Source organism: Mastigoproctus giganteus, chromosome 8 (genome assembly GCF_048544385.1).
Source record: "Mastigoproctus giganteus isolate SK-2022 chromosome 8, ASM4854438v1, whole genome shotgun sequence".
Classification (NCBI taxonomy): domain Eukaryota; kingdom Metazoa; phylum Arthropoda; class Arachnida; order Uropygi; family Thelyphonidae; genus Mastigoproctus; species Mastigoproctus giganteus.
The window spans coordinates 122105772-122131850 of NC_143582.1; the positions used below are offsets into that span (position 1 = coordinate 122105772).

The 26079-nt window shown below is 38.2% G+C and overlaps 1 protein-coding gene across 4 annotated transcripts in view; it reads left to right on the top strand.

Moving 5' to 3' along the window:
* HDAC1 (histone deacetylase 1) overlaps nucleotides 1–26079 on the top strand; it is a 318028-nt gene that overhangs the window by 134245 nt on the left and 157704 nt on the right. For all 4 annotated transcript variants that reach the window (XM_090378886.1, XM_090378885.1, XM_090378887.1 and 1 more), the window contains one exon: nucleotides 2740–2881. In XM_090378886.1, coding sequence (XP_090235012.1) covers nucleotides 2740–2881 — 142 coding nt within the window. The remainder of the gene's footprint in view (nucleotides 1–2739; nucleotides 2882–26079) is intronic.

Genomic DNA, 26079 nt, shown 5'->3' on the forward strand with positions numbered 1-26079 from the left:
TTTCCAACCTGAAGTGGTTATCTCAGCTTAGTTATTTAGTTGATATTTTCTCCAACATGAATGCACTTAATCTGCAACTTCAAAGAAAAAAGGAAAATAGGATTTCTCAAGTGAAAACATAACAGAATTTCAAGAAAAGCTTGAGTATTGGCTAAGAAAGGCAGAGCAAATTGCATCCTTCCCCATCCTTTCTTTGTTCTTAGAGGATGCTGATGGGGTTGATTTCAGTGAAATCAAGGATGAACTTCATCCGTGATTTCACTGAACAAAACTATATTTGTGTTTCAAGGAATACTTTCCTGAAATAGAAAGGTCTATATATCAGTGGATTGTAAACCAATTTCTGTGTGACTTGGCTGAAATTTCTGATAGTATTAATGGTTTTGCAGAGCAAATGATGGAGCTTAGGTCAAGAATTCAGTGCAAAATGTTATTTGAAGAAAAGGACCATTTGGAGTATTTCTGGTTAACAATTCACGACGAATATCCTGTGTTAGCTGGGGAGACCATGATGCAATTATTGCCATTTCCAAGCACCTACATGTGCGAAGTAGGATTTTCCACCCTTGTCTTCATAAAGAGCACAAAATGAAACTGTTTGCTGAACCCCAAATACGATGTGAGGTGTTCTCTGTCTCCAATTGCTCTCAGTTTTGCGAAACTAGTAAATAAGATGGAACAGTGGCATTATACTCATTAGCTGGGATCTGGGTGATGAAATTCCTGGTGAATAATTACCAAATTTTTTGTGGCTGCTAAAATGTTTAGAGATGTTAAAAATAAAGACATTGCGTCAAACATATTGTTTACTTTCTATTTTTTACCCATCTCTCTTCACTTGTCATATGTTTTCTGTACAGTTAGTGTTTTGCCTACATTGGGTAAAAAGGACTTTCTGATAAGTGTTTTGGGTAATGAAGAAAAAAAGTTAGGGAAGCATTGATTTAATTGAAGTTATGCAAAATCTATCTGCCAGGCAAGCCTGCAGTTCAAATACTGTGAGCAACATTTCACATGGTGGTTCGGAAGAAATTAAAACTTTATGCTTACAAAGTGCAACTCATCCAGGAAATTAAGCCTCACAACAAAGCACAATTGACAGGAATTTTGCTGTTCACATTCTCAACCGTATAGACAAAGATGAGCACTTTCTGGAAAATGTTGTTTTCAGTGATGAAGCGACATTCAATCTGTATGGTAACGTTAACAGACAATTGTCATGATCTTAAAATGCCTACTCAGTTTGTGAACACAAATGTGATGGTTCTAAGGTAAATGTGTGGTGCACGCTGTCCTTCAGCCAGGTCATTTTTCTTCCATGAAAACACTGTGAACTCTGCAAATTACCTAGATATGCTCGAATTTTATGCTATACCTCAGCTGGAAGATATGTGGAAGGTAGCTGGAAGACATGATCTATCAGCAAGGTGGGCACAATGGAGCTTGCATGTGTTCAGTTTTCTTAATAAAAAATTTATTAACCAATGGATCAGCTGGGATAGTCCCTTTCCATGACCTCCTTTTCACCACATCACTGCTGTGGATTTCTTTGTATGGGTCTACTTAAAGAACAAGATGTATGCAAAAAAAAGTTAGTGTTACTAAGTTAAAAAAACAGGATTGAACAGGCAGTGACTGTTGTTTCTCATGAGATGCCTCAAAACACTTGGAATAAAATTGGCTATTGTCTTAATACTCTGTGCGCTACCAAAGGTGTCCATTTGCAGGTTTACTGAAGTGTGTGGTTGTGAGATTAGAAATTATTTGAATTGCATTGTTAAGTGTAGTAAACTGTTTTATAATTAATATCTATTAGAATAAAATTTTAATCAAGCTTCATAATTAGGTGAATAATAAATAGACACCTTTGTTTATGAAAACCAAAGGAATGCCATACTAGCTAACAGTACATTATAAAACAAAATTAGTATAAAAGAATATAGCTTAATACTAAAAATTTTGTTATGGAAACCAAATAAATTCTTTAATAATGAAACAAATAGCTTAAAATAAGAGATGCCAAAATAAAAGAATATGGTCTAAAACAAAGGAATGCCAAAATAACAATACAGTTAGGAAAGGTAAAGGTAAACTGCACCCATTATCAACCCACTGCAGGATGGAAGCCTCCTCAACAATTCATGCTGAGGGAAATGGACCATAATTTGCCACGCTGGTCCAGTGCGGGTTGGCAGATCGACCATATTTAGCAGTCAGGGGCTTGAACCTCCGGTCTATTCAAAGAGCATGTGCTACTGCACTCCGGTTCCTGATCACTTGGCTACGGAGGCTGTAGCCGCGTTGTTTAAAACACTCTTTTAAAACAAGGAATGTCAAAATAAAAGAATATAGCTTAAAAACAAAGGAAAAAAACAATAAAAATAAAAATTCCAAGCTATATTTTTATGAGATAGTGATTATATAATAAAACATAAAAGAATGCTAAACCAGTGAAGATTATAAATTAAAGGAATTAAATGAATTAAAGGATTATAAAACACTAACTGTACAGAAAACATATTTAAAGGCTATAAGTGGGTAGCCATAAGTGTAGATAGTACAGTATAAATCAGATAAATGCATGAACAAAGGAATACACAACTTAAGATAATGGAATACAAAGGCATGAAAATGTAATATTTTATAATGTACTTAAGAATTGCCACAAAGTGTGGATAAATTGTGAATAATAGTAAAATATGCATATAATATATATATTTATTTATTGGTTCATTTTAGGTATCATCAGCGAGTTCTATATATAGACATTGATATTCATCATGGAGATGGTGTTGAGGAAGCTTTTTACACTACAGATAGAGTTATGACAGTATCATTCCATAAATATGGGGAATATTTTCCAGGGACTGGTGATCTAAGGGTGAGTAACACATTAAAAGAAAAGATTAAAATCATTTGCATCCACATTGTTCAGTTTGCAAGTTATCCTCATTGGTGAACTGCCTTCATACAGATTATTTATTGACAGATTATCCTCTTACCTTTATTCTATATTATGCATTGTGGCTGTTAATTTTAATGTTTTGGTGTATTTTGTGCATTTTTTCAGCATTTTTCATAGTAGGAGACTGGCACAAAAGAAAGGCATGTAATATCTGGGAAAATTTAGGTAATACAGGTCGACCATCACTAGTCTTGTTCCATTGCTAATTCGGACATAATTTCCATGAACGCAATTTCAAATTTCCCAGGTTGGCACAATGACCTGCTGCTTCTGCTGTTTTGGTGGTGTTGGTTGTAGCATCAGCTGTTGGCGCAAACTCGTAAACACTGGCAAGCCATTCCTACTTGTTTTTGTGCACCTATTATTATAACTTGCTCACATTTAGCCCCAGCCATGGTTCCAATGCATAAAGGAAGTGCCTCTCATGGTGTAAAGTGCAAACACCGTACATTGTCCATAACATATAAAGTTGAACTTCTGAAAAATCTTGACAGCAGAGTGTCTGTGAGCGGTTTAACTCTGCTTAGTTGTAAATTCCAGCAATTTCTTTCAATTCCTATTATTTTAGTAATTTTATTTAAGCCATTCCTTTTTAGATTTTTTTTTTTTTTTTTTTTTTTTACAACACATTTGTACAAATTTGCGGAAAAACACAACACAATATGATGGATAATACAATGTGCTAACGAACTCGTTTTCACAAAATCTCTAACAATACTGACAAACTTATTGAGACGTTTGAGAGTTTATTTTATCACAGTTAGTTTTATTGTAGTACTCGTCGCACGCGTGCAAGAAACTAATCGCAAACGATCTTCATATGTATTGCCGTAATAGCGTCACACGTATGTGGCCGACACGGCTTCTCCAGAAATAAAGTAACCTACTGGGCCTTGTCGGCCACATATATGCAACACGAAAAAGACTTTTTTTTTGATATTTTAAGCGAAAAAAACGACAATACTGACATTATAATATTTATTTTAGAATTACTAATCAAATTATTTGCTAAATATTTTTTTGGCCCCTGGGGAAATTTTTTCTTAAACTAGCTTGGCAGTCAACGTGTTAAAGGTAGGATGAGTTGGTTAGCTGTCGGGTAAACTGTATGTGCTAAAATAACCTCCAGTGATCCGGCAAACTCACTAATCCGGCACCCCACAGGTCCCAATGCTGCTGAATTAGTGGTGCTGATCTGTATTGCCAGTGTTTTTACTAGTTTTGATATAGGTTTAACAGAAGGAGGTATGTGATGATAATTTAGTAGATCAACGTATTTGGGTTAGATGGCATAGTCAATGATTAGCGAAATCTATGCACATCAAGCTTTGTAAATGTGTTCAACCTGTGTAGAGTGTAATCTGCCTTTAATTTCTTAATGGAACACAGATAATTTTAAATTTTGATCCATTAGTTGGTGACACTATTGATTTCTAGTGGTGTTTTTCCCCAGACTAGCTGAATGGTCCGCATTTGTGTAGGGCTTTACTCTCTCTCTCTCTCTCTCTCTCTCTCTCTCTCTCTCTCTCTGGGTGCCTCCGTAGCCAGGTGGGAAGGAGCAGCAGTGCGTAGCACACGCTTCTTGATTAGACCGGGGTTCGAGCCCGTCACCACCAAATACGGAGGATGCGGAAAGGTCAAGGAATGACCACCGCATATCCCGGAGCAATATGGCCTTAGTTGCTAATGCTCCTAAAAAAAAAACCAACCAACCCCCCTCTCTCTCTCTCTCTCTCTCTCTCTCTCTCTCTCTCTCTCTCTCTCTCTCTCTCTCTCTCTCGCACGCATGCACAGAGATAGACAGCATGAATCCATGTGATTTCACAAAATATGGTAATATTTTTGTAATGTCTTTTTGGACTCCTCTGTCGATGCTAGCCTGGAGTATAAATAGAAAACTAATTAATATTTTAATTACAAGAATATAACTGATTGTAAATGATTATAATAAAATTTTTGTTTGCTGATATTTATTAGAAATATTTAGTTTTTTGAAAGTTGCAGATAGTTGGTTATTATCCATGAGGTTAGAGTAAAAGATTGTCAAGTGTAGCTGATTAACTAACTATTCTAAATTGAGTTTGTAGACAAACCGAATCTGCTCTGAACAATTGAGTCCAGAATGTTCAGCATTTTTTTTCTAATTTGAACAGAATTTGCAAGGATTCTAGTCCAAGCACAGCAGTATATAATCAGTGCTGTTGCTGACCACTGTCAGTAAGTCTAAAGATATGCTTCACATGAGAGCATTTCCAAAAGCAAAGAATATTATGTCTGTGCAGCTGTCATTAGTTGCTGCACTGGATTGTTGGTGTCAGTTGTAGTTGAATGTTGTTGAAGAATTAGTTGCCAGGTTTGCCTTTTTGCCCTAACCTGTTTTTTATGCCACACAATTCTTTAATGGATGAATGCCATTATACAGTTTGGAAACTTAATTTTAGGAAGGACACAAATCAGTTAAGAAGGCTGCAGAAATTAGCAACAAGATTAGTTGAGTGAAAGGGTGAAAAAGATATTCCCACCATGTAGACTGACTTTCTGTAAATTTCAGTCTCTGAAGAGTAAGCAGCTGTGGGTTGAACCAAGTGAGGTGAATAAGGCTTTAAAAGGGCTAAGTAAACTGAATGTTGATGGCATCTTTACTCTTCCTGGGATGAAGCACACAGTGGCTTAAATGTAAATTGAAAAAGGATAGCTGCCAAATAGGTGTGCTGAAATTTGCATCAGTCAACAGTAATCAGTTGTTGCAGTAAACTTCCACCTAGTGTTGCGGTGGACTAAATGGTTTGAATTAAATTTAGGTAAATGAATACTTTTTTTTTTTTTTTTTTTTGTGGCACAGTAAAGCTTTGCTTCCTTGCATCCAGATCTGAGATGTCAGATCACATGGACAGAGACTTAATACTTGTAACTCAAAATCAAAACATTTTTTTTTTTTTTTGCAAAAACCTGACTGAAATTGCTGTCCTTACTGCACTGTAAATTTCACATAACTAACTTTAATGTGTGAAGATTATTCTCAAATATGCCATTGTATAGGAATTACCATGAAAGGTGCAAGAAGAATTAGCTCTGTTTCTTTAAGAAATTAAAGCCAGGTGACATTCTTACACAGTTTGTAGTGCTTAGATTTTCATTGTTTACAGTGTTGATTTATCTGCACTGCATGTCACTAAAAAAAACAAGTTCAGGTAGTACAGAGTTTTTGACAAGGGTGTAAAACCATTGTGGCAGCCTCAAGATTGAGAAGGCTAGTATTCTTAACAATGTTCATTTTAGCCATCATTGTTACTACGATTTTGGATTAAGATGAAAGAATGGCATAAAAAGAAATTATTGAAACTTGCATATTCAAAACAAGCATTACCAATGTTAGTACTATGAAAGCAAAAGATTTCTGTGAAGTGAATTCCTATCACCTTTCTGATGAATTGCATAAGTGATCTTTTTAAATGACTCTGGCTCAGAAATTTTGCCATGCTCTGCATATGGTCTGGACATGAACTGCCAAGTTTAAGGAATCTGTCCATAGAAATCAGATTGTCTTTGTTATGTAACGTAAAGAAGCTGTAACCTAGAACATATTTCAGCTCAATCAAAATGTCATTTGATTATAATCAAAAACTTTCACATCAGTAGCAAGCGATGATTGAAAAGTTGGAGAATTTATTGCGCTAACAATGGCATAGTTTGAATTACTTTTTGAATTGCACTCATAAATATATTAAATAAATAAAATTTTCTTATATAATATTATGATTTTGATTTCATTATCAAAAGAGAATATTAATGAAGCTTTTCAATGCATTACAAGAAAATGTAAATTTGGAAGTTACAATTAACCATAGAGATTGCATCTCTGAACTGGCAAAAGTTTGGACAAAAGTTTTTCGAAAGTGGAATTTGTATTGAATACAGAAGTCGAACAACAACCTGATGAACAAGATGAACTGCCGCTTTCACAACTGAAAAACATTTGGACATTATTAGAATCGTCTGGAAATATCAAAAATTATATAACACTGGATGGTTATATTTATGTGGATCAAGATCTGGCTGCAACAGAACATCAAAATGAAGATGAAATACTGCTGAACAGTGTCAGACATGACCATGATCACGAAGAAATTAATGATGATGCTGAAACTGCATAAGAACAACCCATAGAAAAGCCAACTTGCCAAGAAACGTTTCACACTTTTAAAATGGTTTGTCTGGGTCTAATTTTGTGAAAATGTTCCTGATAATGTTTTTAATGCACTTAATAACTGTGAGGGTTTCTTTGAGAATCAGGCAATTTTTTAATTGTACTGTACAAACGAAAATTAGATTTTTTTTAAAATTTTTAATACTTACTGGTGAAAATTATGTAAATGTAATTTAAATAAGTGTTTTCGAAATAAAATCCATTAAAAATAAACATAGATTCGTTTTCATTTTCTAATTAAATAACAATTTCCAATAAAGATATTCTCTGTATAAAGAAATTTCTCTATAACAAATTTTATCGCTGGAATTATCGAATTCGTTATAGGGATGTTTGTAGTTAACTATAAAATGTGTTGTCTTCATTTTTTTCAGAATGTTATGATTTAAAAAAAATTATCACAATTAAGTAGCAAAACTGAAAATTTTTATTTCTTTATTTCATTTATTTAAAGAAATTTTTTTTTTTTTTCGTATTGACCCTTGCACCATACATTAGCTTTCCATTATGCACAAAAAATTAAGTAGATTTTACTCTTGCTTTTGATTTTCTCAATTCTGTGCAGCGATATAGCTTTGTGTACTTCTTATTAGCATTAGCATTGGTAGAGGCATTTGATGCAAGAAAGCAAGCTTATGCAGCATCAGCCAAAAAAAAAAAAAAAAAAAACCCACTTCCACTTCACCCCTCTGTTCGTTCAAAATACCTGTCCAGCTGAGCCTTAAACTTATTTAGGCTATCAACCTCCACTACAAGGGATGGAAGTCTGTTCCACCAACCAACCACCCGCTGGCTAAAGGCAAATTTCCGCACGTCTATCCTACATCTGTCTTTCCTCAATTTGAATTTATGCCCTCTCAGGTGATTATTCTGAGCTAGAGGAAGAATCCCATCAGCATTGAGCATGCTCAAACCATTCAAGGCTTTATACACCTCTATCAGATCACCTCGCTGGTGCCTAGTCTCCAGACACTGTAATTTGCAAAACTTAAGCCTTTCTTCGTAAGAGCACCCCTTTGTTCCATTCACTAATCTTGTTGCCCTTCTCTGTACTCGTTCCAGCAGCTCTACATCCTTCTTGAAATGAGGCCTCCAGACCTGTATACAGTACTCTAGGTGTGGCCTGACCATTGCCTTATACAAGGGAATAATCACCTCCTTATCCCTGCTGGAAAAATTCCTGTATATCATTGACAATACTCCATGAGCTACTCTTGCAGCCCGTCTGCACTGCTCAGAGAACTTCATATCTGCCTGCACAACCACCCCCAGGTCCCTTTCATTCTCTACCACTGTCAGTGTAGTACCACAGAGTTGATACGTTGCTCTGGGGTTGCTGTTTCCCATGTGTAGTACTTTACATTTGTCAATTCATTTGTTAAACTTCATTTGCCACCTCTCAGCCCATCTGCTCAACCTTTCCAGATCCTGTTGCAGCAGCAGCATAGTGTCAGTAGTGTCCTTGACAACCCTCTGCAACTTGGACATTAAGCTTGATATACCATCATCAATATCATTTATAAATACAGAAAACAATAATGGACCCAACACTGAGCCCTGAAGAACTCCACTAATAACATTAGTCCACGATGAGCAGTGTCCATTGATTACCACTCTCTGTCTTATCCCCCTCAACCACCCCTTTATCCATAGCAGCAATTTGCCTCCAATGTCACACTGCTCCAATTTGTGTAGCAGTCTTCCATGTGCAACAGTATCAAAAGCCTTTCTAAGATCCAAGTATATAATATCAAAGTTATTCCCTGCATCCAGTTCTTTTCTGACTGCATCATAGTATCCAATCAAATTATTCAGGCAAGACTTCCCCTTAACAAAGCCATGCTGTGTCCGAGCTATAACTGAAGTCTTGTCTAAATGATCCTGCAGTGCTTCTTTAACCAGTGCCTCCATTAATTTTCCTGGAACAGAAGTTAAGCTCACAGGTCTATAATTACTTGTGTCAGCCTTTGATCCTCCTTTGTGAATTGGGGTCACATTTGCACATTTCCAATCTATGGGTACCGCCCCTGAGTCCAAGGAAGCTCTCATAATTATGGCTAAGGGTTTGCTTACTTCCTTTGCTGCCTCCTTTAATATAACTGGATAGATCCCATCCACCCCGGGTGCCTTTCTTGTGTTTATCTTCAACAGTTTCTCCTCCACTTTACTCCCAGTTATTTCAAGATTCTGTAGCTTACTGCTAGAGATGAATACACCTCTGGCATTCCCCTCTCTGAATAACTCCTCATGTGTGAATGTCGATGCAAAATATTCATTTAGTTTGTTAGCTACCTGAGCAGGATCATCAACACTTGACCCATCAATATCAAGTGGACCAATCTGATTCATCCCCTTCCTTCTAGAGTTTACATAAGTAAAGAACTCTTTGCTGTTTTTCTTTGCATCCCTTGCCAAGGATTTCTCGTAATCTGCCTTCGCCTGCCTAACCTCCTTTGTAACTTGGTTGCATATCAACTTGTATCTATCATAGGCTTCTGTGTCATGTGTTAATTTGTAAGTATCCCATGCATTTTTCTTCTCTGCCATATGCCTCATTAGTTCATCTGACATCCATTTTGGCCTAAACCTTGAACAATATTTCTTAGTTGGTATGTAAAGCCTAGTAGCTTCCAAGATAAGTTCTTTGAATGCTTTCCATTTTGAATTTGCTGTTGGTAACATCATCAGTTGGTCCCACTGTATAGAATTTAAATACTGTCTTAGTCCATCGTAGTCGCTTTACGGAAGCAATAACCCTTCCCTTTACCCCTAATGGTAGTTACCTCTTTGAGTAAATCCTACTTCAGCACACTGTGATCACTGCCACCTAGTGGTTCATTTATCTGCAGATTCTTAATGCATGAAGAATCACTGCTGATAATCAAATCAAGAGTATTACTCCCTCTAGTTGCCTCCCGAACATGCTGATGTAGAAAACAATCATCCAATAAATCCACAAAAGCCTTGCTAGTGTGTGAGTGACCAGCCCCCAAATTCCAGTCAATATCTGGGAAATTAAAATCTCCCATTATAAGACTCTCTGATTTACTGGCCCACTCTATTTCCCTGTACAGTTTCTTATTATACTCATCAGAGTCATTAGGCCTATAGCACACTCCTACTCTCAATTTTGATCTCCCAATGCTTATGTCACACCAAACTGACTCAACACTGCACTGTCCAGCGATGTCGACTGGCTTCACTTCCTTGGTTTTTATGTGTTTCTTAACTAATAGCATAACCCCTCCCCCCTTCCCATCCTGTCTATCCTTTCTGTAGACGTTGTACTCCCCAAATTCCAGTTCTGCATCCCTTATATCTGTGTGACACCACGTCTCTGATATCCCAACAATATCTGCCTTTGATGTTTTGAGCAATACCTCAAATTCATCAAATTTATTTACTAAACTCCTAGCATTGGTGTACACGCAAGTGTACCTGCACCTGTTTCTATTCTTAGCTATCCTAACACAACCCATGTGTTTACTTGTACCGCAATGGCTCCCAGCAGTCTCTGAAATATCATGCATCTTGTTTTTCAGGCTTCTGCTCATTCTAATAGAAGCAGTGCAAGAATCTCTTTCACCTCTGCCAGTGGCTACTGTCAATCTATTGGTCTTTGTCTCCCCCCAAGCTAGCAGTTTTCCGACCCACCTAACACTGCCTCGATAGCATCAGCAAATATTCTTGCACCCTTTCTATTTAAGTGTATCCCATCCCTGTAGAAGCAATCTCTCCTGTTAACAAGTACAGTCCAGGCTGAAAAAAATTCTACCCCTTGAGCCTTGCACAATCTTTCCAGGGCCGAATTGATCGGCAAGGCTCTCATCATATACTCCCTCCTATCGTGTCTGGGCAGAATTGCAGACACTTTCAAATTCAACCCTAATTCTTGGCTTTTGTTCAACAGTGACCTGTACTTGTTAAGTAATTCTGCCGGTCTCCTACTCTTAATATCATTAGTGCCAACGTGTACAACTATATCACCTTTTGTGCCCTTAAAAGATGATATTCGCTCTACAACGTCAACAACCTTTGCCCCTGGCAGACATACCCTGGTCCTGTTCCACCTATCCTTTTTACAAAGCATGTTCCCCGTTTCCCTGACAATAGAGTCACCAACAACTACTAGTTCCTTCTGGACCAGCGCATTCTGCCTTGGGGGTTGCCTCTGTGTCACGTGATGCCCAAGTTCAAGCTCTGGCGTTGCGGTGGGCAGCTGAGAGCTTGATGGGCCCCTCAATTTAGTTTCTTCGAGGGCATCCACCCTGTCCTTCAAGCTCTCATATAGGCCCACAAGAACGCTGAGTTGTTGCCTGATATCGATACACTCCTTGCATCGCACACACACAAAGACATCCCCCATGGCAGTATCATGTCCCGTACCCGATTGCCATATGACCCACTTATGATGATGTCAAACATACAGTGATCAGGCTTTATCTAACGGTGGTGACGCATGGACCCAGCTGGTCAAGATGCTAAGGCTTTTGCAATTACTAATAACCTCACACAAATTGTTCATTTACCTACCAGAATAACAGACAATTCTCGCCACACAGCCAACATTCGATCTCACAAACAAACCTTCCAAGTACTTGGTCGAAGTACGTGATCCTCAGATCAAAACCTAGTGATGGTCTTTTCTCTGATGGAGCCTTTCTCTCATGGCCTTTCTCAGCCTTGTGTTGTTTCGCTTTAAAAGAATGTAAAATGGGATGACCTGTGTGATTTCTATTCTTCTTTTTCTTGGTTGGAATACTGTTTTAATTCTTCTGATGTCAAGTTTTTCTTAGATCGTGTCAGTGAAATTATTCTTGTAGGGATGAAATCCCTTATTCCACACTCAACCTTAAAATCTTGTTCTTTATTTGGTTTTCCAAGAAATGTGTTAAGGCTCTTCATGATAACAGTATTGCATATTGCGATTGGCTTGCATCCAAATCTCCAGTTCATTTTATTCCTATACAAAGCACTGTACAGTTGTAAAGCAGTTATTAATCAGTTCCAGACTAGATTTTGAATAGGCTAAAAATAGACAACTTGCTTCTTGTCCAAATGGTAGTCAGGCACTATAGTGTATTTCCAAAGCTGTTGGCCATCTCTTTTGCCCATCTCTACTCTCTCCCCTGTCAAAACTGGATGGTTCTTTTGCTATCTCAGCTAAAGATAAAGCCGATCTGGTAGCATCACTCTACCATTCCCAATACGCTCCACTTAATGTCTTCTTTTGTCTTCCATCAAAAGTATGTCAGAAGCATTTTAAACACTCTTGATGCCAAGAAAACACCACACCCTGATTGTATTTCTCCACTTGTGTTCAAAGTCTGTACTTCTGAGCTTAATCCTGTTCTGTGTCACTTTTTTACACTTTCTTATTCCACCAGTGTTTTCCCCCTACTGTTTGGAAATTTTGCTGATATCCTGTCAGTTCCTATAAAGAGTAACTAACATCTCCCATTCAGTTATTGTCCCATTATACTTCTACTCTTTCTAATGTAATGAAGTACAGGTAGCCCTCATTTTGCACTGGTCCGATTTGTGCTGATTCGCAATAGTGCCGATCACTAACCATAATGCCATATTTGAGAGGAGAAAGTCAAGTTGCAAAGAGAGGAAGTCAAAGAGCTCCAAGCGATTAGTGGAGTTGGGAAAACGGTAGAGACAGCAGATGAATTTGACTGAATGAGGTAGAGAGATTTTAAGCCAGAGAAGATCGGAAAGTGGAGATTCTAAATTACCAAGTCTCTGACAGGGAATATCGGAATGGACATATGCGCCAGTACCACCTTTGAGGCGAAAGGAATCGTACAGCAAATAATTTGGGCAACTGAGATAAGCAGTGGTTGAATCAACTGATAATTGAGATTCTGTCAGAAAACTACATGGGGGATTGGCAGACTGTAAGTGGAAATGAACATTGTTGAGATTAGAAAGGAGACCACGTTTATTGGTCTCCTTTCTAATCATATACACTGTTCCTGCCTCCACATGGTGGGGCCGGTAACCTGGAGCGGGAAAGCTCTCCCTTCCGGGGCGAAATGGAGCAAACAGATCCTAAGACCTAGAAATCCACTGGGTGCATTGATGAGACCCTTACAGGGCGAAAACAGTCGGAGCCTGATTTTTTCGCAGCTAAATGTCAAAAGCCTGACGTAGCCAAAATTAGAACTCCAACCTTTCTTATCATTCACTCAGCTGAAGAACAACGTATTGGCAAACTATCGCCATTTCTAGTGCAAAAATGCCTAGAAAGCATAATAGGTAACATTTCGTCGCTTAAGATCAGGAGACTTACTGGTTGAAGTTGCCACTGCTCGACAGTCTGAGCAACTACTAAAACTAAAAACTTTCGGTGGAACTTCTATTACTGTTTCACCACACGTTTCCCCGAACACGTCAAGAGGTGTCATCATTGAATGGGACCTCATGAATGTGTCAGATGAAGAGTTAAAGCAGGAATTACAAGATCAAGGAGTAATCAAATGTAGGAAGAATAATGACAAAGAAAGACGGCATACTAGTTCCCATTCGGAACATAATAATCACTTTCGATAACCCTAAACCACCAACAGCAATCAAAGCAGGTTATCTTAATTGCCGTGGAGCGTACATTCCAAATCCCTTACGCTGCTACAAGTGCCAGAAGTTTGGGCACTCACAGACAGTCTGCAGAGGAAGAGCTGCCTGTGGATCCACTGCGAACACAAACACTGAATGCACAGCTACAACACCTAGTTGTCCAAACTGCAGAGAAGCACATCCGGCGTTTTCTAAGGAGTGTCCCCTTTGGAAACGTGAAAAACACATACAATGACGCAAAACTGAACACAATGTCACCTATCGAGAGGCCAAAAAATCCTTACCAGCCCTGAATAATAATAAACCAACCTATGCTCAAGCAATCAAAACACATATATCAACTGCAACCCAAGTGGTGGCAACCATACAGCCAAGCGAACCGCTACCTCAGTAGGCAAGGTCAGTATTGACCACAGTACCAGTAATTCAAACAACAAGCAAACAAAGTAAAGCCATAAATACTCCAATTACTGTACAACGAGATGCCTCACCACAGCAAAACACTAAAGTAACAACCTCTCCTGATGCAAATCAAACAGATTGCATGGATTTAGAAGATAGCTAAATAGCTTACTTTGCAAAGAAAGGGAAAGGGAAACCTGAGCGAAACAATCCTTCAACCCCTCAAAAACAAATCGAGGGCTCTACTAAATCCAAATAATGCTTACATTTCTGCAATGGGACTTATAGGATATTGCAGTAATTTAAATGATATCCGAGATCTCCTCACACAATATGATCCTTTCGCTTTCTGTCTTCAGGAAACCAATCTGACAGTCACATATAACTGTTTCTCTCCGGAACTATATAATTCATCGGGAAAATTGTGTTGTACACAACTCTAACAATCAGGCGCATGGAGTTGTGGCATTAATAATCAACGCTCAGATACCCTACAAACCACTCCCATTAAAATAAATCTTGAGGCAGTTGCAGTGCGAGTCACCGTTAATTTTGACTTGACTATCGTCTCACTTTACTTGCCGCCTAATCAAAATATAAGCTACACTGACCTAGAAGAACTAGTGGTACAACTTCCTCAACCCTACTTCATCCTAGGGGACCTCAATAGTCATCATCCTTTATGTGGAAATCAAAATATGGACAAACGAGGACAAATTATAAAAAGTTACTTGACCAGCACAATTTGATTACTCTCAATAATGGCTCACACACCTATATGCATTTACTTGCAGGATCTACTTCAGCTATTGATGTCTCACTATGCTCAGCATCCATATATCCTATATTTGGATGGACTATTCACAGCAATCCCCTGGGTAGTGACCATTACCCAGTGATATGCCGGACTGATACAAACATCCCTCACTTTTCTAACAGAACTGTTAAATGGAACTTTTTCAAAGCGAAATGGGATATATACAAACAACTAGCAATACTGGAAGAAACGCAGGTCCAGCAAGCATCCATAAACTCAGCTACAGAATATATATCTAACCAAATACTACAGGCAGTAGACCAAGCGATTCCAAAGCAATCCAACAAAATATCAGCACACTCAAAATTTTGGTGGAATGATGAGTTGAGCGCAGCTAAAAAAGAAAAGAACAAAGCATGGAACATCTTCAGGAAGTTTCCAACAACTGCAAATCTCATCCACTTTAAACAGGCTCGGGCAAAAGCAAAACGTATTAGACAGACTAGCAAAAGGGAAGCATGGAGACGTTTCGCTTCCACAATTACAAGAACTACAAAAACGCAAACGATATGGACCAAAATACGACGTATGTACTCTAAACATCCACATATCAACTTTCCCATACTAACTGTAAATGGTTGTGATGTTACAACACCAGTGGAGATTGCAAATTCTTTGGGCAAATCGTTCATGAAAATCTCAGCCACAACATCTTACACACCTGATTTTCAGGTACGCAAGGCACAGGCTGAGAAATATTTTATGAACTTCGAATCAGCATCTAGTGCCCCATACAATCTCCCCTTCACAATGACAAAATTGCACCATGCTTTAGCCACCACCAAACTCAGTGCAGCAGGACCAGGTGGAATACATTACATCATGATAGCACAACTTACTGAACCAGCCCTTAAGACATTGTTACTTTTTTATAACAGAATACCATTCCCGGACAAATGGCACCATGCTTATGTTTTGGCATTTCTAAAACCAGGAAAAGATCCTACAAATCCACAACATTACCGACCCATTGCACTCACCAGCTGTATGAGTAACGTCCTGGAAAAAATGATAAATGCCCGCCTAACCTGGTTTCTGGTCCAAAACAAGCTTCTTAACCTGGTACAGTGCGGTTTCCATCAAGGCAGATCCACTCTTGATTTACTGATCTGGGCAGAAATAAACATCTGTGATGCTTTTGTATAAAAAGAACACCATGCTATGGTTCTTTTTGACATAGAAACAGCTGACACAGCTTGGAGGTACGGCATAATGCGAAACCTATACAATCTAGGACTATGCGGACACCTGCCAGAGTTTATCAGAAACTTCCTACACCATCGCTCATTCCAAGTTAAAGTGAACAACCAGTTATCCTTAAATTTTATCCAGGAAGAAGGAGTTCTGCAAGGTTCAGTACTGAGTGCCACCCTATTTAACGTAATAACGAACTCCATAACACAGGATCTACCATAAACAGTGTCCACTACCCTGTATGCCGATGACTTCAGTATCTCCTGCCATTTGCCTAATATGTGAATGGTAGAAAGACAGATGCAAAGTACCATCAACAAAGTTGTAAAATGTCACAAAACAATGGCTTTCGCCTCTCACCACAAAAGACTGTTGGGATACACTTCTGTAGGAAGCATAACCTACATCCAGACCCAGAACTTCACATAGAAAATCAAATGATCTCAGTGGTTCGCAGTGTCCGCTTTCTTTTTGTGGTTCTAGTGTCTGCTTTCTTTTTGTGGTTCCATAAACTTACCTTCCTCGATCATATAAAACAGCTCCGGTTTACTTGCCTTAAGAAGCTAAACATCTTAACAGTACTATCTGGCACAATGCAGGTAGCCGACTGTTGCACGCTACTGCATTTGTATCATACATTAATACGGTCACATCTAGACTACGGCTCTGCGGTCTACAGCTCTGCTAGACCAGGTGCCTTATGTTGGCTTGATACTGTACACCACAGTTCTCTTCGTCTTGCACTAGGGGCATTCCGTACATTGTCAGTTCAGAGCTTATATGCTACATCTACACAGACAAATGCTTCTGTTAAACTACGTAGCAAAAGTCAAAGGGCAACTGGACAACCCTACTTGGAATGGACTTTTGTCGCCAAAATGGTAAAATCTTTACAGAGCCTACCCATCTAAAACCGTCATTAAGGATACGCCTATGTTCCCTGCTCACTGATTGTAAAATTGACCTTAGCATGATACAGCCGGCCACTTCACGTACAGTTCCACCCTGGATGTATCACATGCCACTGTGTGACTTTTCACTCACATCGTTGGGGAAACATACCTTAACCCAGCAGAACATACTGCAAATTCATGCCGCGTTGAGAACCCAGCACGCAGAGTACACACCAATCTACATGAATGGATCTAAAACTGACACCCATGTTGGAGCAGCAGCAGTTTTTCCCAACCTTACCATAGCCAAGAAACTACCCATTGAATGCAGCAGCTACACTGCAGAACTCTGTGCTATCTTCATAGCATTAAATTTCACCTTATCAACAAATATATTGAACAGTGTGATCTATACAGACTCCATTAGTGCTATCCAAGCTATACAGAATAAAACTCATGATAACCCCTTATTCATACAGATTTGGAATACCACAACTAAACTAAATAGGAAGAAACAAAAAGTCATCTTTTGTTGGATCCCTGGTCATGTGGGAATTTCTGTAAATGAATGTACTGACCTAGCTGTGAAAACTACTATAGATCCTATAGATGAACTGTTTAATATACCGATCACAGACTACAAGTCAATTATAAAGAAGCGGTGTGTTGAAAAATGGCAGCACATATGGCAAAGTCAAGTTGGGAACCAACCACTCCGTATAAAGAAACATCTGCAACCTTGGAAATCCAGTTTACGTGAAAACAGGCATGAAGAAGTCTTATTAGCCTGACTACGAATAGGCCACACACATCTGACACATCTTTATCTTCTTGCAGGTACTGATCCACCACTGTGTACAAATTGCAACACTCAGCTCACTGTTCAACATGTACTCATTGATTGCCCCAAATACAATAGTGACTGACAAGCTTTGTTTACCTCTTTTTCCAGGACGAACACCTCTTTCAGTATTGCTGACCTCCTGGCAGATACCCCACACGTGATCAAAATTTTTTTCATTCCTTAAACAGATACAACTGTACAACGCAGTGTGAACTTCAACATTTATGTACATAAACTGTATATAACATCACCATAGTCAGGTGCATTATGGCCTTGCTGGCTTTGTGCCGTAAACCCCATAAACAAACAAACTCCGTAGCAAATATGGCTTGTCTGGCATATCTGAGAGAATGTCTGTGACAACCACAAGGACCATGCACAAGTACCATCCTTGAGGCAAAAGGAATCATACAGCAAATAATTTGGGCAACTGAGATTACTGAAATGATTCAAAATCGGTCTTACCTTGTATAGCCTATTAGCAGATTGTAATGAGTTATCTGTGAAGTGAAAATATCGTAATCAACTGGAATCTATTTTGAATCATAAAAGATCGCCAAAACATAACATTGTAGAATGCACTTGTACTCCAGTAATGTTTTATTGAAGGAAAAGAACAAGGATCCATTTGCAACGAAAGTCTAAGAAACATTTTCATTTCTGAGATGTCAGTGTCCTATTTTGACGACCTGGCATATTTTTGCGATTGTCCACATTTTTAAATTTCTTGCCTAGCGTATAAATTAGTTTGTTCCAGTAATAATGTAAGAAATTCTTCCAAAAAATATAGCTTTACCAGTTTTCTACACAAAGTTCTGTTGTGTCTATTTTCAAACCAACGTTCTCTTCAAAAATTAAATTGTGGCAGATCTTATGGTATCTCATTCCTCAAATTATTATCATTATTTGATGTACTTGCCTGCGGAGAATTAGGATTATCTTCAGGCTGGTTGCTGGCTTCACCTTTGCTATCCTCACTTTAATCGTTAAAAGGTTCATAATTGTCACTGTTGGAACCAGAACCGTATGGTTTGTAAAAAAGCTCTTCAAATTCGGAGTCACTCATATTAGCATACAGCTCAAGCTCTTCTTCGGTCAGTGGTGTCTTATTGATGTTTTACGTTCTTTTTTTTTTTGGAAACATGTAAAACTAAATATAATGTACATACACGGCACAGTCTAAGTCACTACTACGGATTTATGCATAGCGCTGCCTCATATATGTTAACAATATTCTACAGGTAACAGTATGTCTTGAGTTAACTCATAGTTGTCTGACGCGAGGAATTTTCTATTACACCTGCCATCTACGAGATAATTTGAGAAGCTTTTTTTTTAGGAGTTTGGGTGATGAATATATATTATAATTTGGGTTTTAAATAATTTAACATGCCTAACTCAGATTGCCGTCGGAGACACGTTCACCCAAATAAGCCGTAGCTGTCAATGTGTTAATAGTATAGATCATGATGTATAAAAAAAAAAAAAAAAAAATCGCTTTAAAATTTGGTCTCCCTGCCAGTAGTGTTAACAGCTTCATGGATTATCCCGAGATATCTCGTTTTTAGTTTTTAAAGTTATTTGGAACAACACGATATATCTCAGGATACAATAATACCCAAAGCAAACAAAAATACCTCCAAATGTAGGATTGAAACATCTTTTCTCTGGCATTTATCTGGCTAATTTTGCATTAGGCAGATAAATCCTCAGTTTTCTCAGAAGTTTCTTATCCCTGGCAGCAAACAATTGGCTTTCGTTTTACTTATATTGTACAGCAATGTCAGAAATATAATTTGCTGTCCTAAATGCAGAATACTGAACCCACGAAAATAATTCGCAAAAACAATATCGAAAAATATTTCGGCACCCTCTTGAGCTGCTGCCCATAAGCGACGCTTACCTCACCTGTCCACTTGTGGCGGCCGTGTGTCAGAATGAGTTAGTTCGCGATTACTGCTTGTGGCGGGAGGTTACTGCTTGTACATTCCACTTGATTTTTTAAATTTATTTATATAATGAGTAATGAAGGCTTTTTCTGTACTTTTCTTTTAGCCTAAGTGCTAATTTATTAAAAAATCTGTATAATTTGCAAACTTTTTTTGGCTTACACAACATAACTCGGAATAGCCCAAATGGGTTAATTACTCCCATGTATTTTCTATGAAAAAATTAATAAAAAACACAAAAAAACGATACAGCGAGTATTCGCATGATGCATACTTTTAATCTGTAAAATAAAAAAAGTCGATCTGTTTCAGCACATTTTCTGGAAAAAAAAGTCCTGGGAAGGGGTTAACCATTCTGAAAAACGATGTTTCAATTCTCAAAGTGTTTGAGGAAACGGAACCCAATCGGAAGCATGCAATGTTATGTCTGTATATGAGAGGGGTGAACTTCTACAAGACATTGAGCAATCTTGGGAAGAACTTCAAGCGAGAGGTTTGATCAGTGGAAGAATTGTTCTTGAAGAATTATTAGGAATTGATAACGATGTCATAGTAGCTGAATGACTGAGTGACTCCAACATTTTGGAGAGTATTCAAAGAATATGATCTTTATTTGTGAGGTGCAACGATACACTCAAGTACTCAGACTTTACGCTACCCTTCACGGCACTAAACCACGGGTTAACAAGCAGCAGAGATATCATCTCACTGGAAGTATAATATAGGATAAATAAATAACATACAGCAGATTGAATTTAGTTAAAAACTTAATACAATAATAACAGGAATAGCTCAAATTAAAATAATAAAATGAATTAAAATAACACAGGATAGTTTCTTGAATTCAAGTTTCCCTGAAATTCTTGCCGAACCGGAGTGATCTCACATCAGTTGATAGTTGCGGAACACACATGCAGATCTAGGACGAGCTGCCTATACTTTCTGTCATATATGATTTTGCACAGTTCGGCGTCCAAGGATTAAGCTAGATGGGGCTTCTGAAAGGGGAGGAACCGATCTTTAAAATGTAACCTCGATGGAAGAGCAAGAAGCTTGGGAGTGGGGCGGAGCACTGGTTGGGGATTCGCCAGCACACAGTGTCCCATATGTTGGGCATTGAGATTCTCCAAACAATCATTTTGATGGTGAAGATTAGTCTTCTTTTGTTCATTAAGGCTGTGAATCTGGTTAAATTCAGTGTCTGGGCCATCAGTGTTGTGTGAAGTTTTGATGGAGATGAGACTTCCAGGTAGCCCACGTCAGGATCCAGTATTCTGCAGTGTTCAGTGGCTTGATTGTTGTGTCTGTGGCCAAGCCCCACAACTCTACCCCATACAGTACACCTCTGAACATCATTGTCCTGATATACGTTCTTATCAGATTTGTGTTATGAATATGTCAAGCAAGTGCTGCTTGACAACCCACCATTTCCTGTTGAATTTAGCACCGAGTCTTTCTTTGCGATGATGGAATCTTAATTTTCAATCAAAGCTCATACCCAGGTCTTTCTGTTTTTCGATGCAGGGGATCAAGACTCCGTTTATCGCCATCTGGATTATGGTTGGTGTGGAAATTAGAAGACCATGATGGCAGGTTTTGCAGGGTTAACTTACAGGTCAAATCTCATGAGGTACTGCTGTATTTCTGATAAAGTATTGTTCACGGTTACTGTAGTTTTACTGTTAGTGTCTATTTCTTCATCGGTGATGAGAGCTAGTGAAAATATCGATGATGAGTTGTATGAAATTGAAGGCAATGAGGGCAGTATTAAACCTTCCAAACATGAAATGTTGGCCGCATTTGAAACTTTGCGTCAAAGCCTTCAGTGTAAAGAAGATGCGACAGAAAATTTGAGTGCTTAAACAAATGCCAACATTTTTATGAAAGATGTACAGTAAAATCCAGTGTACGACAAAAAATAACCGAAATATTTTGTGACTTAATTCTTAAAAGTGTACTAATATATTTTGAGTAATTTCTTAATATGATGAGAGCTAGTGAAAATATCGACGATGAGTTGTATGAAATTGAAGGCAATGAGGGCAGTGTTAAACCTTCCAAACATGAAATTTCGGCAGCATTTGAAACTTTGCATCAAAGCCTTCAGTGTAAAGAAAATGCGGCAGAAAATTTGAGTGCTTAAACAAATGCCAACATTTTTATGAACGATGTACAGTAAAATCCAGTGTACAACAAAAAATATTTTGCGACATAATTCTTAAAAGTGTACTAATATATTGTGTGCATCATGTAAGAAGTCATTTCTTAATATAATGTGTGTATTAATAAATTAATTGTTTTGAAATGTTAGAAAATTTTTTCATTCAAACTTATTTCTGATTTATTTCCCATAGTTTTCTGTATTTCTGAGTTGAATTTCGGTATTTTTCATTGTTGAAAAGGTTATATTTCTTTATAATGAATTTTTCAAGGAACGATCGATTTTGTTATATGGAGGTCCGACTGTATTTCCAAACACATGGTGCCATGCTAAAGTACTAGCTTTTCTTAAACCTGACAAAGACTTAACAAACCCATGTAACTATCGACCAATAGCTCTCACTAGTTGTTTAGGAAAACTACTAAAAAATGATAAATAAAGAGATTGATATTGATGTTTAGAAGAAAATAATTTCTACACAAACACAGTGTAGCTTTAGACATCATAGTTATATGCTGGACCACCTAGTTAGGATAGAATCCAACATCAGAAATGCATTTATCAGATCACAACATATGGTTACAGTATTTTTTGACATTGAAAAAGCTTACGATACCACTTCGAGATATGGGATCCTAAGAGATATGTACCATGATGGATTCAGAGGCAGTCTTCCTTGTTTATCCAGAACTTCCTTATTAACATAAGGAAGTTCTGGATAAACCTAGGAAGACTTTATAACTTTCCAAGTCAGAATACAAACTTCTTTCTCCAAAGGCTACCAGCAAGAAGGCATCCCACAGGGCTCAGTCTTGAGTGCCACTTTGTTTGCCGTAAAGATTAATTTGATCACAAATCAACTCCCTCCTTCAGTCTCACATGCACTTTATGTATATGACTTTAGTATCTCTAGTCAGTCACAGAACATGAGAACTATCGAGAGGCAGTTGCAATGAGCAATCAACAATATAAGTAAGTGGGCACTAGATAACGGATTCAGACTGTCAACACAAAAAACAATATGTTTACAATTCTGTCGCAAAAGAAATCTCCATCCTGACCTTGAATTAAAACTAGAAGGCCAGAATATACCAACGCAGCTGAAAGCAAAATTTCTTGATTTAATCTTAGATAAGAAACTCACATTCGTGGAGCACATCCAGGAGCTAAGTAAAAGCTGTACAGAACAGCTGAACATATTTAAAATCCTTTCATCAACAGCATGGGGAGCAGACAGATATTCCTTATTAAACGTATACAAAGCATTAATTAGATCAAAGTTGGACTATGGAGCTCCAGTGTATGATTCAGCACGAAAACAGCTCTGAAATGGCTGGACCTAGCCGTTAATGCACTGTGTATAGCTATTGGCACCTATTGTACCTCTTCCATATATAGTCTGTATGCCAAAGCCAACGAACCATCTTTAACTCTTAGGCAACAACAACTGGCATTGAATTATACACGTCCCAAAAAGGTGTAACCAATTTTAAATGTTTGTAACAAATGTAATTTTAATGATAGAAACACAAAACCCGCACTAAATGTGAGAAAAACAGTTGAAGTTTTTACTGACATTCAACATATGCACCAATTGTCACACGAACAATATCTAATCGGTAATAAAGTTCATCCCATGTTTTTTTAAGGATGTCACGCTTAATCATGGTAATTGCATTTGTAATCCTGCGCTTTAAGTCTGCGATGTCTGCAACAGGGGTCTTGTATACTGTGTCTTTGATGAATCTCCATAAGAAGAAATCACAAGGGGATAAATCTGGTGAACGTGGTGGTCACGTAATGGGACCATCACGCCCAATCCAACGGCCAGGAAACTTGTCATCAAGAAACCCCCTTACACTCAAAGCCCAATGTGGCGGCACTCCATCCTGTTGGAAAATAACCCCATTTGGCAGTTCATCCAATTGAGGGTACACATAAAGCTCAAGCATGTCCTGGTAATTATCCGCTCTCTCAGTTGCTTCTTGAAAGAAAAAGGGTCCAATAACATGATCAACCATGATGCCACACCACACATTCACATTTGGGCTATCTTGCTGATACTCCTGCACGCAGTGTGGGTTCTCAGTCCCGAAATTCTGACATTTTGCTTATTCATCTTTTCTGAAACATGAAATGTGCACTCGTCCGTGAAACAAATCTGTGTCATTACATGTTCATCTTGTTCCATTTTCTGCAACATGTCTTCTGCGAATTGTTTACATTTCACACCGTCATCCCGGGTTACTTGCTGGAGAATCTGTAGTTTATAAGGGTGCATTTTCAATTTTATTTGCAACACTCTATGCACTGAAGTCTTGGGGATGGCCAGTTGCTGTGCTGCTGTTCTAACGGATTTTCAAGGACTACGAACGAATGCGTCTCTCACAACTTCCAATCTTTCCTGCATCAGTGCTGGTCGAACAGTCCTTTTCTTAGGATGACGCTACCTGTTTCCTTGAATAACTGATACCATTTTTGATGTTGTTACGGGTGGTGGCTTTATCCCGTATTTACTCCTGAAATTACGCTGAACCTGTGTTTCAGACCAGGTTTCAATAAACCACTCCACTACCTGTGCTTTGGTCACGGGATCCATTTGTTACCTTTCTACTTAAACTTCAGGACAAACGTCACAATCTGCAAAAGAAAAGAACGGATTATTAGTTTCCTATTGTTTGTATTGCTCATTTAAAATTGGTTACACCTTTTTGTTCGTGTGACAAGTGGTGCACATGTTGAATATCAGTAAAAACTTCAACTGTTTTTCTCACATTTAGCGCAGGTTTTGTGTTTCTATCATTAAAATTACATTTGTTACAAACATTTTAAAATTGGTTACACCTTTTTTTTTTTGGGACACCCTGTACATTTAAAATAAAATCTATGCCTGGACACGCTACTTGGGAGAGACCCTCTTTGATCCACGTTGCAGAAATATCTACCAGAATTGTCAACAAGCAAATCGACCCCTGGGAATCAGAATGCAAGAATTTTTAGCAGTACATAACCTTAACGTAGACAGTGTAACACACCTGCCAGTTCACATCCCACCACCACCATGGGATTCGCATATCCAAATATGCGACTTCTCCTTTCAAAAATGGAATAAAAAAAAAGCCAATACTTTCAACAATCTTCCAGCAGTTACATGCAGCGCTCAGACTTCAATTTCCTGACTATATTCCAATATACACAGATGGCTCGAAAACATATTTTAGTGGGAGCAGCAGCTGCATTCCCAGATTATACGCAATTATACGCAATAAAAATAACTTTAACTCATGCACAAGGTAAGTGTTATACAAGAAGTGTAATATACAGGGTGTCTCAAAAATACACGCATAACTTCAGGAATGAATTCCTCATATGTAGACAATAAAAATATTTTATATCAACATGAAGGCTAGGCAGTTGGTCTACCCCTCTACTTCAGGAGTCATAGATCTTGGTCGTTCTCTGTCGGCAGCATGAGGTGTAAAGATCCCATGTTCACAAAGGCGGCGATGAATACCTTCAAATGTTTTCCTGTCTGGACATCTTCGTTCTGGGAACCTGTCATGGTACAAACGATGAGCCTCCAGAGGGTTGCCATCTGCCAAACCGTATATAAAGTGCATATCTGCTTGCTCCTGATTTGAGTACATGGTCAGAATGGAAAACCACCAGATTCTGTCAGTACCTTGTGATGAAGGAAATCACCTGCGGGAGATAAGACATTCCAGTTAATAACTCAGGAACCAAGCATTTCCGGAACTATGTTGATATAAAATATTTTTATTGTCTACATATGAAGAGCTCATTCCTGAAATTATGTTGCGTATTTTTGAGACACCCTGTATATGGATTCCGTGAGCTCCTTACAGGCAGTGCAGAACATAGGTACACCCAATCCTTTGAAACATATGACAGATGCTAACTGACTGCTCCAGAAATGAACAGAATACACTTTTTTTCTGCTGGATCTGAGGGCATACAGGAATTCCTGGAAATGAAGCAGCAGACAAGTCAGCAAAAGAAGCCATACTACAGATTGAAGAAGATATCCGTGCTGTTTTCCAATTA